At 38.9% G+C, this 19426-nt stretch overlaps 1 protein-coding gene across 1 annotated transcript in view; it reads right to left on the reverse strand.

The window, feature by feature from the left end:
• LOC128657274 (gastrula zinc finger protein XlCGF26.1-like) overlaps positions 1-19426 on the reverse strand; it is a 422529-nt gene that overhangs the window by 25274 nt on the left and 377829 nt on the right. The window contains exons 2-3 of the mRNA XM_053711554.1: positions 5525-5647; positions 3232-3291 (exon numbers count right to left, since the gene is read on the reverse strand). Coding sequence (XP_053567529.1) covers positions 3232-3291; positions 5525-5602 — 138 coding nt within the window. The 5' untranslated portion in view covers positions 5603-5647. The remainder of the gene's footprint in view (positions 1-3231; positions 3292-5524; positions 5648-19426) is intronic.

Raw genomic sequence — 19426 nt, forward strand, 5'->3', positions numbered from 1 at the left:
GGGGTACGCAAACCCCTTACTCAGACTTTGCGTACCCCGAAACGTCACCATTGAATAAATAAGGTATTATTTGAACTGAATCCAGCGAGTGCAGTCCCTACTTGTTGATACTTATATATATATATATATATATATATATATATATATATAGATAGATAAATATATATATATATATATATATATATAAATATATATATAGATATTATATACACACATATATACATACTGTATATCCTGCCCGGGGTGCTTTAAAAAGCAAATTCATGTATCCAGAAAGTAAAAAGCACTCACCGGGTCTTGAAAGCAAACACCTGTTTAATAAAAGTGACGTTTCGGGGTTGCCCCCGTCCTCAAATATTGCCTGAGGATGGGGGCAACCCCCGAAACGTCACTTTTATTAAACAGGTGTTTGCTTTCAAGACCCGGTGAGTGCTTTTTACTTTCTGGATATATATATATATATATATATATATATATATATATATATATATATATATATACACACACACATATATATATATATATATACACATACATATACATAGAAACATACAAAGTATGATCCTAATTTGTTACGTAACACAGAAACTTTCAAAACATACTCAGAATTTGGAAAATCACTGCTAAAGCTAAATCTAAATATATTAAAATATAAATGAGAAAGTGCAAAGCTTAAAGTGATGTTAAATCCTAGCATTTGTGAAACGCTAGGATTTACCAGTGGAACAAATAAAAGGGAATTAACTTTCAGTCATGAAGTATAATATACTTCATGCTGAAAGTTCCTTTATTTGTCTGAAGCGTTTGCTGCACTGAGCTCCTCAGGCAACCCATGGCAGAACTCTATTTTGCTGTGAGGTGATGTTTCCACCTCTTAGTCAATAGTCGTGTGTCCAGCTGGCGCCATGCCGGATAGCTAGCACGCTATTGACTAAGATCACCTCACAGCAAAATAGCGTTCTGCCATGGGCTGGCTGAGGTGAACGCTTCAAACAAATAAAGGAACTTTCAGCATGAAGTATTTTATACTTCATGACTGGAAGTCCCCTTTATTTGTTCCACTGGTAAATGCTAGCGTTTCATAAACGCTAGGATTTACCATCACATTAAAGGGCTATGAAACCCATTTTTTTTCCTTTCGTTATTCAGATAGAGCAGGCAATTTTAATCAACTTTCTAATTTACTCCTATTATCACATTTTCTTTGTTCTCTTGGTATCTTTATTTGAAAAAGCAGGAATCTAAGCTTAGCAGCCGACCCATTTTTGGTTTAGCACCCTGGGTAGCCCTTGCTAGTTGGTGGCTACATTTAGGAGTAAATTAGAAAGTTGCTTAAAATTGAATGCTCTATCTGAATCATGAAAGAAAAAAAATTGGGGTTTCATATCCCTTTAAATGCAATAATACTGAAAGGACCCAGTCTAAAGTGTAAAGCAATCTAAAATACAAAGTGTAAGTGTAACAAAACTCTCATACAACACAGTGCTGTATTGCAATGGGTCAGTCTCTTCTACATATATAGAAATGAAATAGATCTCACAGTGCTGAAGAGTTCTGACCTTTTTCTTTTTACTATTCAGTGAGGTCAGCTCTATAAAGTGTGAAATGCAATTTCTCTCCAAGCTGGAGAAACGTTGATTATTAGATCCTTAGCACTGAGACAGGGACTTCAGATACTTAAAGGGACAGTCAACACCAGAATTTTTGTTGTTTGAAAAGATAGATAATCCCTTAATTACCATTTCCCCAGTTTTGCATAACCAACACAGTTGTAAAACGAGGGCCACCTGTATTATTATAACGGTTCAATTTACACCGTTTCAGAATAACAACCTTTTTTTCCAGTCATGTGACTGCTATTGAAAAGCATTGAGAAGCAGTGCATTTATTAAAATAGCCAGTAGGTGGAGCTGTCCGCTTGTGTTGCAGCAAAGCCAAGCAAGCTGAAATTAATCAGTTTAACCAGACCTGAGCTATCGAGCAGATTTCAAAGGAACAAGATCTTCCTGTCTATAAATCAGTCCAGTTTGGAATGCATAGAAAGAAATGTTTGCAGAAAAATGCAAGTGAAGTCTGTGTTGTGTGATTATTTTATTAGGTTTATAATGCTGTTTAGCAAATGTTTTGTGCATTTAACTTGGTTTAATTATGTATTCTGTGATGTGTGATTGTTTTATTAGGTTTATAATGCTGTTTAGCATTTAAAGTCTTCATTTCAAAGCTTTAAAAATAATGTATTAGGTGTTACTTATGACAATTTTGAGAGGGGCCTGGAACCTAACTCCCTCACTTCCCATTGACTTACATTATAAACTGGGTTTCAATTTACAACGGTTTCGATTTACAACCATTCCTTCTGGAACCTAACCCCGGCGTAAACTGAGGGCTACCTGTACACATTTTACCTCTTTAATTACCTTGTATCTAAGTCTCTGCAGACTGCCCCCTTATTTCAGTTGTTTTGGCAGACTTGCATTTTAGCCAATCAGTGCTCACTCCTCGGTAAATTCACATGCATGAGCTCAATGTTATCTATATGAAACACATGAACCAACGCCCTTTAGTGGTGAAAAACTGTCAAAATGCATTTAGATTAGAGGCGGACTTCAAGGTCTAAGAAATTAGCTTATGAACCTCCTAGGTTTAGCTTTCAACTAAGAATACCAAGAGAACAAGGCAAAATTGGTGATATAACTAAATTGGAAAGTTGTTTAAAATGACATGCCCTATTTGAATCATGAAAGTTTTTTTTTGGACTTGACTGTCCCTTTAAATAGGGTCAGCACATGTGTCCTCAATCTCTGCGTGCAGACTACAGGATATACAGACCCAGTAATAACAGTAAATACAGAAAGTAGTCGCACAGGTTCCAATAAAAACTCCTTTATTCAGGGACTGGTTCTGCCAAACACTTTTACTGATAGAGCCAGGATAATGTTACTGAGAACATGCAGAGACACAGACAGCAGATAGGAAATACACACGGCCAGATGGGCAGTAAAGGGCAACACGGCCAGATGGGCAGTAAAGGGCATCACTGTCACATGACTCTAGTATAATGTCACATTCCACAGCTGTGCTTACCTCTCCTCTCAGCTGGTGAATTGCTGCTGTTGGGGGATAATGTTACTGAAAACATGCAGAGGATCAGACAGAAGGTAGGAAATACACACAGGGCTAAATACGTCACATGACAGTTGATATAATGTTACATTCTCCAGCAGTACTCACCTCTCCGCTCTGCAGGTGAATGCTGCTGTGGGAGGGCCTCTTCTTCATAATGACATATTCCTATAAAATATATAATAGAAAATTATCAGACTATTTCCATGGATATGCAATAAAAAGGAAAGGCGGAAAACGGATCCTTGTATAAAAGTTCAAACTTTATTCGCCAACATAAAAAAAGAATGGCAAGTGCTCACAGGAACAAAACAAAATAGGCACAGGAACTGCCATAGGAGATCTCTATTTTGTTGGCGAATAAAGTTTGAACTTTTATACAAGAATTCGTTTTCCGCTTTTCCATTTTATTGCTCATCTATTCAAGGAGTTGGGGTCTCCTTTTTTGGATCACCGATGCCGCTTGTGGAGCACGCCCACGGTGTACAGCAGTGAAGCAGGTGAATATTGGCAGTCACACTTTGATACACTCCCTAGAGAAGCCTCCTAGTATTTCCCTAAGCGGATTGGTGGACACGAAGATTGACAGTTGCTTGGACGAATGGGAGAAGGATCAGAGGTCCAGAGAGGAGGAGGGGTGAGTGTGTTTTAAAGGGACACTCAATCAAATTTAAATTTTAATTATTCAGATAGAGCATGCCATTTTAAACAGTTTTCCATTTTACTTCCATTAACTAAATGTGCACAGTCTTTTTATATTTAAACTTTTTGAGTCACCAGCTCCTACTGAGCATGTGCAAGAATAAGTGTGTATGCATTTGTGAATGGCTGATACATGGTACGTGTATGCATTTGTGATTGGCTGATGGCTGTCACATGGTACAGGGGGAGTGGAAAAAGACAACTTTTAAAATTGTCAGAAACAAAATCTACTACTCATTTGAAGTTCAGACTAAGTGCTATTGCATTGTCTTGTTATCTTCAATTTGTTGATTATGCAAATCTACTGTGTTGGCTGGTCCTTTAAGTCCTGCGTATCTGCACTGAAGTATGCCGACACTGTTGAAAGCTTACCTGTGCTAGGGTTGTTTACTTTTTAGTGAAGAGGTCCTTGGGTTGTGGTGGAGGTTGTGCAGGAGGGACCCTGAGTGTTTGAGAACCGGGTTTATGCTTGCTTATTGGTGGCTAAATGTCAGCCACCAATAAGCAAGTGCTATCCATGGTGCTGAACCTAAAATGGTCCGGTTTCTAAGCTTTACATTCCTGCTTTTAAATAAAGATAGCAAGAGAACGAAGAAAAATTGATAATAGGAGTAAATTAGATAGTTGCTTAAAATTGCATGCTTTATCTTAAGCATTAAAGAAATAATGTGGGTTTAGTAACCCTTTAAAGTGAACAGTTGTGTAGAAGACACTGGGTGCTGAGGAGGTAGTTTGATGGAGGGTTATGCAGGGGATTATTGGTGCTGGGGTAGGTTTAGTAGTGGAAGGTTTTCCAGGTGACCCTGGGTGCCAGGTTGATTTTACAGTGGATAGTTGTGCAGGAAATGCTGGGAAGGATTTATAGTGTAGGGGAGTACAGGGGATCCTGGGTGCTGGGGAAAGTTTTGTGGATGTAGGTTGTACCGGTGGGTGAGCTGAAGTAGGGGTTAGTGTGATGGCCTGGAAGAGCTGAAGTCTGGGATAGTGAGATTGTTTGGGTGAGCTGATGTTTGGGTTACTGAGATAGTCTGGGTGATTTAAAGTGATGGTTAGTGAGATGGGTCTGGGTGAGTTGAAGTTAGTGTTAGTGAGATGATCTGGATGAGATGAAGTTAGGGTTAGTGGGATGATCTGAGTAAGCTGAGGTTAGGGTTAGTGAGATGATCTGGATGAGATGAAGTTAGGGTTAGTGAGATGATCTGGGTGAGATGAAGTTAGCGTTAGTGAGATGATCTGGGTGAGATGAAGTTAGGGTTAGTGGGATGGTCTGGGTAAGCTGAGGTTAGGGTTAGTGAGATGATCTTGATGAGATGAAGTTAGGGTTAGTGAGATGGTCTGGGTAAGCTAAAGTTAGGGTTAGTGAAATGATCTGGCTAAAATTAAGTTAGGGTTAGTGAAATATGTCTGGTGTATCAAAAGCAGTACAGTAAATAGGAGGACCAGTGTCACATGACATTACCCAGTAGCTGATTAAGGGACTATAGTCCCGAAACGTCACATATCCACACTGTCTATGTTTTTATATGCTGTAAAACAATAAAAGAAGATTTATAAAATTACTTGGTGCTGTGGAATATTGGAATTGGAATCGTATTTTGTGGGCTGGAGGTCGCCAGCTTGTCCACTCTGCACCGGGACCCAGAAAGGGGATTGCCCATTGCCAGTCTCCATGTGTTTTGCATTACCCAGTAGCTCTCACCTCTCCGGTTAGCAGGCAGATGATGCCCAGTGCCTGACTCAGGAACTGCTCTGCCATCTGCTTCCTGTATTTGTTCATATTGTTTATAATCAGTGACGGAGTCAGATGCTATCAATTTGACACCTGCAAGAAGAATGGAAAACGGCAACATGAGAGATGGGAAATAATCAGAGCTCTTCCTGTATTTATATTATGGTAAAGAGCAGATTTGTTTGTGATATTAAACAAGTTTATTTTATTTATGCATATTCTAATACTACACATGTGACCAGCTGCATGTAGAGTAATAAATATACACAGTGAGAAAATGTGACAATATTTATACAAATTTAATGGGAGATACATTTATTTAATAATATTTTAATAGGATCAGACAGAAGTAATGGAAAGTGATGTGGTAGTGTTTGTATAATATGATGTATAAAAAATGATATTTATATGAGCATACACTGATAATTAGATACAATTTATTAAAATACAGTATAATTCAAGAAACATCAGTATATAAGAAAATAAAGTGAGTAAGTCCAAAATTAAAAATAATTTAAACGTAGGGACGTCTCCCTGATAAAAGAACACAATATTAAAAATTCAGGAGTATTCAAAACATAAGAGCTAAAAACGCTTCTAAAATAATATGAGCATATAGTGTTATACTAAGATGCAATAACAAACAGGAAATAGATTTCAAATATGTATACAAAAGCATTAGCTAGTCAGGCTAAAACAGACAGTTGGCGATGTCGTAGATCAAATGATGGTGGCAGGGGATCTCCACAATACCGTCTTGTGTCAGTTAAAAGTTCATAAGTTCGTAATGAATAGCAAAGCAATTTTGTTACAAAGTAGGTAAAGTATCACTCTGGAGCAAACATGTGGCTAATGAGACAGTTCTGTGATACAGTTACTTATGGTCCTGAATAGGATAATGCAGAGTGTATGAAAAAAATAATCGTTACCTTTGACTTTGGAGCCCTGACAGAGTTGTTGCTGTATGTCGGCTCTGGGTTTGTGAATTAGCCGCAAGTTCACCCCACGTGACTTGGGCGTCTGACGTCACGGGTGACACTCGGCGGGCTCATCTCGCCCACAACAAACCAATATTTTACAATGAAAGAAATCCTTACGTCCACTCGAGGAAGATGTTAACCTCTTAGTGCGTGTAGATCTGTGCTAGCACCTGCACTGGATAATAGGCAGAATCAAAGGGAAAAAAAATTCTGGATAACCCGGGTTAAAGAATTCCTTTAGAGTGTAGCCAAAGTGTTAGGGATGATAGTCACAACATTCAACGCGTTTTGCTCTATCAGACAGCTTTATCAAGATCTTGATAAATCGCTCTGATAGAGCGAAATGCGTTGAATGTTCTGACTATCTATCATCCCTAACACTTTGGCTACACTCTACAGGAATTCTATAACCCAGGTTATCCAAAATATTTTTTTCCTTTTTTTCCTTAGATTCTGCCTATTATCCACTGCCTACGTGCATAGCACTAAGTGCAGGCGCTAACACGGATCTACACGCACTAAGAGGTTAACATCTTCCTCAAATAGATGTAAGGATTTCTTTCATCGTAAAAATATTGGTTTGTTGTGGGCGAGACGAGCCCCCCCCGAGTGTCACCCGTGACGTCAGACACCCAAGTTCACACCCAAGTTGGGAACTCGCGGCTAATTCACAAACCCAGAGCCGACATACAGCAACAACTCTGTCAGGGCTCCAAAGTCAAAGGTAACGATTACTTTTTTCTTACACTCTGCATTATCCTATTCAGGATCATAAGTAACTATCACAGAACTGTCTCATTAGCCACATGTTAGCTCCAGAGTGATACTTTACCTACTTTGTAACAAAATTGCTTTGCTATTCATTACGAACTTACAAACTTTTAACTGACACAAGACGGTATTGTGGAGATCCCCTGCCACCATCATTTGATCTACGACATCGCCAACTGTCTGTTTTAGCCTGACTAGCTAATGCTTTTGTATACATATTTGAAATCTATTTCCTGTTTGTTATTGCATCTTAGTATAACACTATATGCTCATATTATTTTAGAAGCGTTTTTAGTTCTTATGTTTTGAATACTCCTGAATTTTTAAGATTATGTTCTTTTATCAGGGAGACGTCCCTACGTTTAAATTATTTTTAATTTTGGACTTACTCACTTTATTTTCTTATACACTGATGTTTCTTGAATTATACTGTATTTTAATAAATTCTATCTAATTATCAGTGAATGCTTATATAAATATCATTTTTTACACATCATTATATACAAACACTACCACATCACTTTACTATACCTTTAGCTTTCTTAGCGCCCTAACCCTCTCCCTTTTGCTCATCCTTTTCTGAATAGAACGAAGGATCTATTCTTCTGTTAGGAGTTTGGTATCCCTGACTTTTTGCGCTCTACTTTCCCCCCATTTTCTCAGAAGTCATGAAAAGCAAGAGGTTGACTGTATACAGGAATATGCAGCAGAAGCCGACACGTCATAAAGCAGATGAAAAATACTTAGCAGCTGCCTGGATCACAGGATTTGTTAAAGGGCCAGTCTACACCAATTATTTTATTTTTAAAAAAGATAGATAACCCCTTTACTACCCAGTCACCAGCTTTGCATAATCAGCATTGTTATATTAATATACTATAAAACCTTTAAAAATATAAATGTATGCCTGTTTCTAAGCCACTACAGACTGCCTCTTATCTCAGTGCATTTTTTTTTCATTTACGTTTTTTTATTGAGGTTATAATAAAGTTTCACAACATATTCATCCAATAACAGTGATAGTATAATTCTGAAAGAGACATCCTTATAGTATAAGCATAATCATAAATCAAGGGAAAATGGACAAGAGACGAATGAGACTGCTAGGGTTATTCATGCAAAACAGGGATGACAGTCACGGAATCTATGTTTGTACATAAGATAATGGAACCTCAGTTTTATATTTTTACATATAATAGATGTGGCCCACGCCTTACCATGAGGAGAATTTTTAGGTTTGTTTATTCTAATAAGGTTGAGGCAGGTGTGGGGAAGTATTTGTTTGGATGTTCTAAGATCAGAGTGGCCTAAAGAAGGGAAAAAAGAATTCAGCGGGCAAGAGCCGCTCGTGTATCAGTGCATTTTTTTTTTATAGTTTTTCACACCAGAAAGGGTAAGTTCATGAGTACCATATAGATAACATTGTGCTCACTCCCGTGGAGTTATTCATGAGCCAATACTAATTGTCTAAAATACAAGTCTGTAAATAACACTGAGATAAGGGAACAGTCTGCAAAGACTTAGATACAAGGTAATGACAGAGGTATATTAATATAACAGTGTTGGTTAAGCAAAACTAGGGAATTGGTAATAAAGTGATTAACTATCTTTTTAAATATTTTGGAACAATTATCCTGTAATTTATAGGATTATCCCAAACTGGTAGCTCTGTCCTGGTGTTTCTCAGTTCCTCATCTATTTCTGGCCCACCAGACTGTGCCCCCGAATCAGTCTGTCCTGCCCATGCACCACCCAGACTGTATCATATAAAAAAGAAGAAGAAAAAAAAAAGGCGCCACCATAGTGCACAATCAATATGATAAATCAAGACCAGCGCACAAATAAATGTACTCACAGGATTCAAGGCACTTGAGAAGTGCAACAAAGGCTTCCTGGGCTCTTAAAGTCGCCCAGACAACTTCTCCCGTGTTCTCTAAGCCTCTCGATGTTCAAATCGGCCTCCACCGTACAGTTTTCACAGAAGTTGTGTGACACACCTCTAGGCTCCATACGCAACAGTGTTAGAACATTAACCGTCATCCTTGTAACGCTCGATACATACATAAATCAGCCAGTTTTACAAGCAAAGCGCAGTATCACACGCCCCCCTGCAATCTGGACTCTCCCAAAATACAACTATATACTGTACAACAAATAAACAGATATAGATACAAAAAAAACTTAAAATTATAAAAAAAGATAAAATCATATACATTTTAAATTTAAAAATAAAGATCACATCTCCAATGTACCCACATTATGATGTACTCCTAAAGCGGATATGTTCGATCCCGATTTTCCCCTATAACTTATCTTGTTCAGATAGTCCCCTATAACTAATCTATTCAATCAATCGTATACAATCCATGATGTAATATTATAGCTTCCTCATCTTGATACATATCTGTATGTTAAAAGTATTGTTGATGAGATAAGCTTATATTAGTATACGTGTAGTATAGGACATAAATATCCTATACCTACATTTTCTCCATTTATCCTATCAGATACTCATATACCTGTACTCTAAAATTACCCTAGTACACTATTGAATAGAAACACCATAGATGTTATTATATGATCCTCACCTAGATCCAAAGTGTGAAATCTATACTAATGTCCTATAACCTTAAAGCCCATATGGTGTAGAATATATGTGAGCATATGTGTAAAAGTATATATATGTCGGGGCGTGGCTAGGCAGCGGCCATGAACGGTCGCAACATCTGAGGCTCCCAAAGTGAACTGCTTAATCCGCCGATTTAGACAGTAATTCTGCATCGTACAAAGGTATATAGCCCATCTTCCACTAGATTACAGAGCACTACATTCTACTACCCTAACGCAGCAGAGCTAATGGTCTATGGGATTCAGATCTGGCCCGTTGAGATCTGAGGCGGCGGCCTCTCCACAAGATCCTGACTCCCCCCCCGTGACCGGGGTACAGCAGTCTTCTACAGACTGTCTTTTCTCTCTGAACAATTTATGCGACATATATTAAGAGTCTAAATGCTACAAAATATTACTCTTTAACTGTGACTGAGCTTGAGGGGAGCTACATAAAAAAACATTTTGCAAATGGAGACCCTAGATCAGTGGGAAATCAAGTTGACGCAGTCTATATGTGATCACTTTCGGACTTTAGAGGAAGATTTATGTAAGCTTCTTTTTAGACCCACAGGCCTAGATTTAGAGTTTGGTGGTAGCCGTGAAAACCAGCGTTAGAGGCTCCTAACGCTGGTTTTAGGTTACCGCCGGTATTTGGAGTCACTCAAAAAAGGGTTTAACGCTCACTTTTCAGCCGCGACTTTTCCATACCGCAGATCCCCTTACGTCAATTGCGTATCCTATCTTTTCAATGGGATATTTCTAACTCCGGTATTTAGAGTCGTGGCTGAAGTGAGCGTTAGAAATCTAACGACCAAACTCCAGCCGCAGAAAAGTCAGGAGTTAAGAGCTTTTTGGGCTAACGCCGGTTTCTAAAGCTCTTAACTACTGTACTCTAAAGTACACTAACACCCATAAACTACCTATGTACCCCTAAACCGAGGTCCCCCCACATCGCCGCCACTCGATTAAATTTTTTTAACCCCTAATCTGCCGACCGCCACCTACGTTATACTTATGTACCCCTAATCTGTTGCCCCTAACACCGCCGACCCCTGTATTATATTTATTAACCCCTAACCTGCCCCCCACAACGTCGCCGCCAGCTACCTACAATAATTAACCCCTAATCTGCCGACCGCAAAGCGCCGCCACCTACATTACAGCTATGTACCCCTAATCTGCTGCCCCTAACACCGTCGACCCCTATATTATATTTATTAACCCCTAATCTGCCGCCCTCAACGTCGCCTCCGCCTGCCTACACTTATTAACCCCTAATCTGCCGAGCGGACCGCACAGCTATTATTATAAAGTTATTAACCCCTAATCCGCCTCACTAACCCTATAATAAATAGTATTAACCCCTAATCTGCCCTCCCTAACATCGCCGACACCTAACTTCAATTATTAACCCCTAATCTCCATCAGCCAATCAGAATATTCCTACCTTAATTCCGATTGGCTGATAGAATCCTATCAGCCAATCGGAATTCGAGGGACGCCATCTTGGATGACGTCCCTTAAAGGAACCGTCATTCGGCTAGTAGGCGTCGGGAGAAGAGGATGTTCCGCGTCGGATGGAAGATGATGTCTCCCGAAGAAAGAAGATTGAAGATGCCGTTGATAGAAGACTTCATCCGGATCATGGACCTCTTCAGCTCCCGCTTGGATGAAGACTTCATCCGGATCATGGACCTCTTCAGCTACCGTTTGGATGAAGACTTCAGCCGGATCATGGACCTCTTCAGCCCCCCGCTTGGGCTTGGATCAGGACATCGGAGGAGCTCTTCAGGACGGATCGGTGAACCTGGTATGGTGAAGATAAGGTAGGAAGATCTTCAGGGGCTTAGCGTTAGGTTTATTTAAGGGGGGTTTGGGTTAGATTAGTGGTATGTGGGCGGTGGGTTGTAATGTTGGGGGGGGTATTGTATGTTTTTTTTTACAGGCAAAAGAGCTGAACTTCTTGGGGCATGCCCCGCGACAAGGCCCTGTTCAGGGCTGGTAAGGTAAAAGAGCTTTGAACTTTAGTAATTTAGAATAGGGTAGGGCATTTTTTATTTTGGGGGGCTTTGTTATTTTATTAGGGGGCTTAGAGTAGGTGTAATTAGTTTAAAATTGTTGTAATATTTTTCTTATGTTTGTAAATATTTTTTTATTTTTTGTAACTTAGTTCTTTTTTTATTTTTTGTACTTTAGTTAGTTTATTTCATTGTAGTTATTTGTTCCTATTGTATTTAATTAATTTATTGATAGTGTAGTGTTAGGTTTAATTGTAGGTAATTGTAGGTATTTTATTTAATTAATTTAATGATAGTATAGTGTTAGGTTTAATTGTAACTTAGGTTAGGATTTATTTTACAGGTAATTTTGTAATTATTTTAACTAGGTAACTATTAAATAGTTCTTAACTGTTTAATAGCTATTGTACATGGTTAAAATAATTACAAAGTTGCCTGTAAAATAAATATTAATCCTAAAATAGCTACAATGTAATTATAATTTATATTGTAGCTATATTAGGATTTATTTTACAGGTATTTAGCTTTAAATAGGAATAATTTATTTAATAAGAGTTAATTAATTTTGTTAGATTTAAATTATATTTAACTTAGGGGGGTGTTAGTGTTAGAGTTAGACTTAGCTTTAGGGGTTAATACATTTATTAGAATAGCGGTGAGCTCCGGTCGGCAGATTAGGGGTTAATAATTGAAGTTAGGTGTCGGCGATGTTAGGGAGGGCAGATTAGGGGTTAATACTATTTATGATAGGGTTAGTGAGGCGGGTTAGGGGTTAATACATTTATTATAGTAGCGCTCAGGTCCGGTCGGCAGATTAGGGGTTAATAAGTGTAGGCAGGTGTCGGCGACGTTGTGGGGGGCAGATTAGGGGTTAATAAATATAATATAGGGGTCGGCGGTGTTAGGGGCAGCAGATTAGGGGTACATAAGGATAATGTAAGTAGCGGCGGTTTACGGAGCGGCAGATTAGGGGTTAAAAATAATATGCAGGGGTCAGCGATAGCGGGGGCGGCAGAATAGGGGTTAATAAGTGTAAGGTTAGGGGTGTTTAGACTCGGGGTACATGTTAGGGTGTTAGGTGCAGACGTAGGAAGTGTTTCCCCATAGAAAACAATGGGGCTGCGTTAGGAGCTGAACGCGGCTTTTTTGCAGGTGTTAGGTTTTTTTTCAGCTCAAACAGCCCCATTGTTTCCTATGGGGGAATCGTGCACAAGTACGTTTTTGAGGCTGGCCGCGTCCGTAAGCAACTCTGGTATCGAGAGTTGCAGTTGCGTTAAAAATGCTCTACGCTCCTTTTTTGGAGCCTAACGCAGACATTCTGTGGACTCTCAATACCAGAGTTATTTTAGACGTGCGGCCAGAAAAAAGCCGGCGTTAGCTACGCGGGTCGTTACTGACAAAACTCTAAATCTAGCCGACAATCACGGCAGCTCCGCCAAGGGAAAATTACTGCAACGCCAACCCTTCCTGGTCAGACTTGGCTGACGCAAAGGCTCCTAAGCTGTATAATCTATAAAAAAGGAATTCACTGGCGGGTACGCATAAAGCCAGTACCTGCATGGGAGTGCGACCAAAGGAACTGTGTGGACAAGGAGGCTGTATTGGGTGACCTAATAAGGGCACATAGCTATAGGCAGATTCTGCCTGAATCAAAGATGGAGGATCCAGCCAGCCCAAAGGTAGCAACAGAGTTCCCTTCTGCAACCCGATCGGCACAAGTGGAAGGACCTGAGAATCAGAGTGAGGCTCCTACAGGAGTAGCGATACCGGAGATCCCTGACATGCACCGGTTTGCGACAGACGACAGAGACCGGAAAGGCGGTAAGCTGTTCTTTGACCGCAGCGGTGGGGACCCAGTGACAGCCAGATTGTTAATTTTGAAGTCACAGACTTCTTCACCCCACGGAGCCCTCAAGATGGTGACCAGACATTCTTATTACCGTGAGCTCCTAGAACTTTGCAAGACACTTGTTTTACCCCATAGAATTTTGTTGCAGCGGTCAGATACGTCCCTCAGTAGAGTTGGAGTGGGCTAATTTCTCCAATTTTGGGGCTACTCTCAGTTACCCATTACCTATCAGAATCCGGTAACTATGTGTCACAACCCCCTGATTAAATGGACTTCCTTTTTTTCTTTTTTTCCTTTTTTTAACGGTTCATATGATAGAGTGGTTGTTTATTTCCAATAGTAACATCTTACAGCTCTATAGTGCCCAGTATATCCAAGGCTGTATTAATTGACGATCTCTGAATTTTACTCTTCGGGGCCTCTTTAGATGTCAAATTGGACTGATGCATGACATCGAGAAATATGTCCTCTGGCACTATCAGCCTCTGTGGGAATAAAAGTTATTGTCACTTATTGCTACAAGTTTAAAGCTATAGGTAATAATGTTCTTAATATTAACCCTTATTTAGAGATTATTCTTTCTGGCTCAAACAATATAACTGAGGTGTATTATATACGTTTGGATTATACCTGTCAAAAAGTTGTAGATAATTCTGTCATGGCAATATATATGGTAGTTTCAGTCGTGGCTCACTAATATAAACCAATCATTTTGTTCTGTGTCCACTGACAGCTTTGTAAGATATCTAGTATGTTCACATTTTTGAATTGCGAACTACTTCTGTATTCTACAATAGATGGCATATTCCTTCTATAGGATTTCACTGTATATAGCAAATTTAATTTACAGGGTGACGTTTTTATTTTAGTTACTTAGTACTTACTAGACATGGCCACCTACTCTTAAATTTAGCAGGAGCTTATAATACTCCTCACTATGGCTTGTGTTCACCTTAATTTTGAAGTCAACCCGCCTAAGTATCTATATATACATATTTAGAAGATCCGATATTGGGGTTAGGTCCCTATCTCTTTTCCCTCCACTACTTAGATAGCCAATTGGGATAGAGTTTTGAGGCTGTGCTGTTGGCAGCCGAAACGGCGCAGCCCAATGTATAGTACTATTGAACTTTTATACCCATGTGGCTATAGATGGTAGGTTCACAGGTTTGTGTTACTCTCTTTCCAGACCATGAAGGGCTGTGTCTATAATCACCTCTCCTACTAGACACAATCAGAGGAGTGTATATAGGAACTTTAGAGAGCTAATGTACCATGAAGCGCGACTTTTCTCTGATAGCGCAAATAGAGATCACCCTTGTCGTTAATCTATAGTAGTTTTTTGTATAACTGACTGTTATTACGTTATCTTGCAGGTTAATGTGGTATTTACATACTATTGAGTTCTTCACCTTGCTTTAAACCTTGTTTAACTAACCATATCAATGTGATGACATCTAACACCCCTTGCAGATATTTTCATAAGGATTTGATTTCCCCTATACTAGTTGAACATCAGGCCCTAAATGGCCTCTAAGGTATTATTCGTTCTAATTGGACGTGGCCTCCTAGATATTGTTCCCCTTCGTGTATCACATATGTGATTCAAAAGATTTTACCTTGTTATACTACTTCCTTGATATAATATTTAGACTCAATGTTGGTTATAATATATTTGAAGTTATTTACATATGCGCAACTTAACATGCTTAAAAAAAGACAAAATAAGATTCATAGATTGAGACCCAAGAGTGGTCTCTTAAAGTTTCTAATAACCCTCTTTAGCTTTACATATTCCTTATAACATTGAGAGGTCCAAGAGAGGCCTCATGGCTCATTCTGAGGGTATATCTGAATAGGCACAACTCATATATTTAGACCATACAAATGTCATGTAACTGTATTTTTTTCTCTTTTCCTTTCTTTTTTGTTCATGTTTGATTATTGATTGAATGTTTTGACATTGTCTCTCTGTTCATTTGGCTTTGACATTTTAACATTGTATGCCTTAAAATGAATCTCAATAAAAAATATTTAAAAAAAAAAAAGTATATATGTGTCCATCTTGTCCCTTAAGAAATGCACGTATATGCACCATCAGTATAAAAGTACATTCATGTTCCTATGTATACTTGTTCCCTGTATGTATCTTTTAAATACAAAAATAGGCTTGATGTAGTGTGGGGCATGGGAACTGCTATGATGTTTCTAAAAACACAAGTTTTGATGTTCAACCCATACTTTAATGTATCTTTCAAATACTAGAATGTAACTTTCATTATGTAAGGGGCAAGGGAACTGTTTTAGTGCCCTAACTGTTAAATATGGCCATATCTATATTTTTCCATATTAGAATGAGTACATGGGGGCTGGTATGATCTTTCTGTATACCGGAGTTCTACTGTCCTAGTTGTTAAATGCTGCCATGTCTATATTTTCGTTTAACCCATACGGGTTTAGAGTCCTTATCTTCCAGATCGAGAATGTCTCCCTTTGTCTTAGATAGAGGAGTCTATTTCTACCCCATTTAGCATTGACTTGTTCTATTTTTAAATTTAAAATGTATATGATTTTATCTTTTTTATAGTTTTAATTTTGTTTTTGTATCTATATCTGTTTATTTGTTGTACAGTATATAGTTGTATTTTGGGAGAGTCCAGATTGCAGGGGGCGTGTGATACTGCGCTTTGCTTGTAAAACCGGCTGATAGATTTATGTATGTATCAAGCGTTACAAGGATGACAGTTAATGGGTTAATGTTCTAACACCGTTGCGTATGGAGCCTAGAGGTGTGTCAGATGCTCATTGATTTTGAGCGGAACAACAGACCGGGAGGTTGGGCTGAACAGCTAACATTGATTGGATATTTTAGACCAATCCGATACTCTTGCAGGCTACAGCAACAAGGTTACTAACACGCAAGCGCAGTAAAACCCCTAGGACGCCCCAAAAAAGTGTATTTAAGCCGTGGGTATTTTAATTTTGTAATTAGACCTGATGAAATGGTCAATATAGATCGTGAAACGTTGTGTTTTTATTAAAATAAAAGTCTTTTTTATTCTATTAGACTTATCCATGAGCTTTATTTGTATTTCTATATCAGTATAACCCTTTATTATTACACGCAAGTGTATAGAGGTATACTTGATCACTGCAGTCCTACACAACTTCTGTGAACACTGTACAGTGGAGGCCGATTTGAACATCGAGAGGCTTGGAGAACACGGGAGAAGTTGTCTGGGCGACTTTAAGAGCCTAGGAAGCCTTTGTTGCACTTCTCAAGTGCCTTGAATCCTGTGAGTACATTTATTTGTGCGCGGGTCTTGATTTATCATATTGATTGTGCACTATGGTGGCGCCTTCTTTTTCTTCTTCTTTTTTATATGGTATAGTACTCTAATTTGTATACCAACAAATTCGGAAGAAGCAGCTTGCCATGACCCTGTGGATTTGCTGAAGATTGATGCGATACCATTCAAGAGGTGTTGGGAGAAACCCTATACAGACTTTGGACAAGTGATATCAAGTATCACAAAGCGTATGAACTTTTCACTGATGTTTATACATCACTTTATGTCACTATTTATTATTAACATCAGTATATTTGATATTATCACTATTTGGTGCTAGGGAGTGCAGTGTATTTACGCATAATATTACCCTGAGCAATCCAATATTTATATGGTTATGAGTGCATTTTGAAATTTAATGTGTATAATATTTAAGATTATACATTGGCGCATCCAATACTCTAAACATATTTTTTTACCAGCCAGACTGTGCCCCTGAATAAGTGAACCCTAGGATAAAATATATAATGATGCTTAAATCTGGGCAATAAAGTGCCACATAGATTAGTAAATGACAAAATCCAAAAGATGTATTACTACATCTGCTGTAAGGCTGCTCCTTATACCTAGTACCCTCTGTACAGATGCGATTGTGCTTTTGTTTCCCAACTTCATATCATTATACAGACATTGCTCTGTGACAAAAAGGTTTACTTGTAATATTTAGTTAAACTGATTCATATAACATTTTTCTGCTCTATTAATCTCAGTGTCTTTCATACACCTTAATAATAATAAAAAAAAATATTATCAGCATAATCATTACTATATTTGTTTTTAAAACATTTGACAATAATGTCACTAAACTAACACACAAGCAAATCATTAATTGTAACACACAGACTGTACCTCATCCTCTTACACCAGAACCCTTCACAAAGCCCCCTTTTCACCCTCTAACCCCCCCTCTCCCTCACACAGCTACCTCCTCAACCTCTAACCTCGCACGCTCAGCCACCCTCTCCCTCACACACAGTCCCTCCTCATCTTCTAACCCTCCCACTTTTTTACACACAACCCCTTCCTCACTCTCTAAACCAATCTCACGCATAGCTCCCTTCTCAGCATCTAATCCCCTCTCCCTCACACACAGATATCTTCTTAACTTCTAACACCCTCCTCTTCTTCACATGGCCCCTCTTTATCCATTAAACCCCATCCCTCACACACAGCTCCCCCTCACCATTAAACCCTCACACACAACTGCATCTCTACCCCCTCTACCACACACACAGCACCTTCTTAGTCCTCACCCTCTAATCCCCTCATCACCTTCTTATGACCCTGTCCCTTACACACAGTACCAGACATCCCAACCTGCAAAAACTCATTTCAGGGAGGTAGCTTCTACCGCTACTGCACCGCCAAACCCCCCCCCCCATTTATATATTGGACACCTTGAAACCCTAAATAAGATAGAGACTTATCATTAAAGTAGCTTCCCACTAAAGTCACATTAAAAAAAGTAGCTTTATTGCACAACCACATACAACAAACCTATTTTCCAGTGATCGTACACTTGTTGAATGCATAAATATTTTAGAATACGATGTTTAATTACGTACAGTAAATAAGGTAATATTTGTGTTTTATTTTATTAAAATCAGTGGGGGCTTTTTGGTTACTGATGCTTTGAGGGTTCTATAATGTCCCAGCAACTAAAGGCATTCCTTAAAAGAAACACTTTTCCGGATTTGGGCCACATTGGATAATGGTACTTGGAGTTTCAGGGAGATTGCACTCCATTTGCTGGCATCAGGGAGCCCCTATTACAATCAGGGAGACTCCCTGAACTTCAGGGAGAGTTGGGATGTCTGAGAATGGTAACATCTATCACACACACCATCCCTTCCCAGAACCTTATACACAGATATATAACACTATAGAGAGGTACCATCTCTCTCATACTCACATTACCTCTTCCGAGCACCTTATACACAGACATATAACACTATACAGAGGTATAATCTCTCTCACACACACACACATCACCTTATAAACAGGCATATAACACTATAGAGAGGTTCCATCTATCTTACACCAACTCTCCCCACACCTTATACACAGACATATAACACTATAAAGAGGTACCATCTATCTCACATTCACATCACCTCTCCCCAGCACCTTAAACACAGACAATATAACACTGTAGAGAGGTACCATCAGTACAAACACACAGTACCTTATACATAGACATATAACACTGTAGAGAGGTACCATCTATATCACACTCACATCACCTCTCCCCAGCACCTTATACACAGACATATAACATATAACACTGTAGAGAG

This window comes from Bombina bombina, chromosome 4 (assembly GCF_027579735.1).
Source record: "Bombina bombina isolate aBomBom1 chromosome 4, aBomBom1.pri, whole genome shotgun sequence".
Lineage (NCBI taxonomy): Eukaryota > Metazoa > Chordata > Amphibia > Anura > Bombinatoridae > Bombina > Bombina bombina.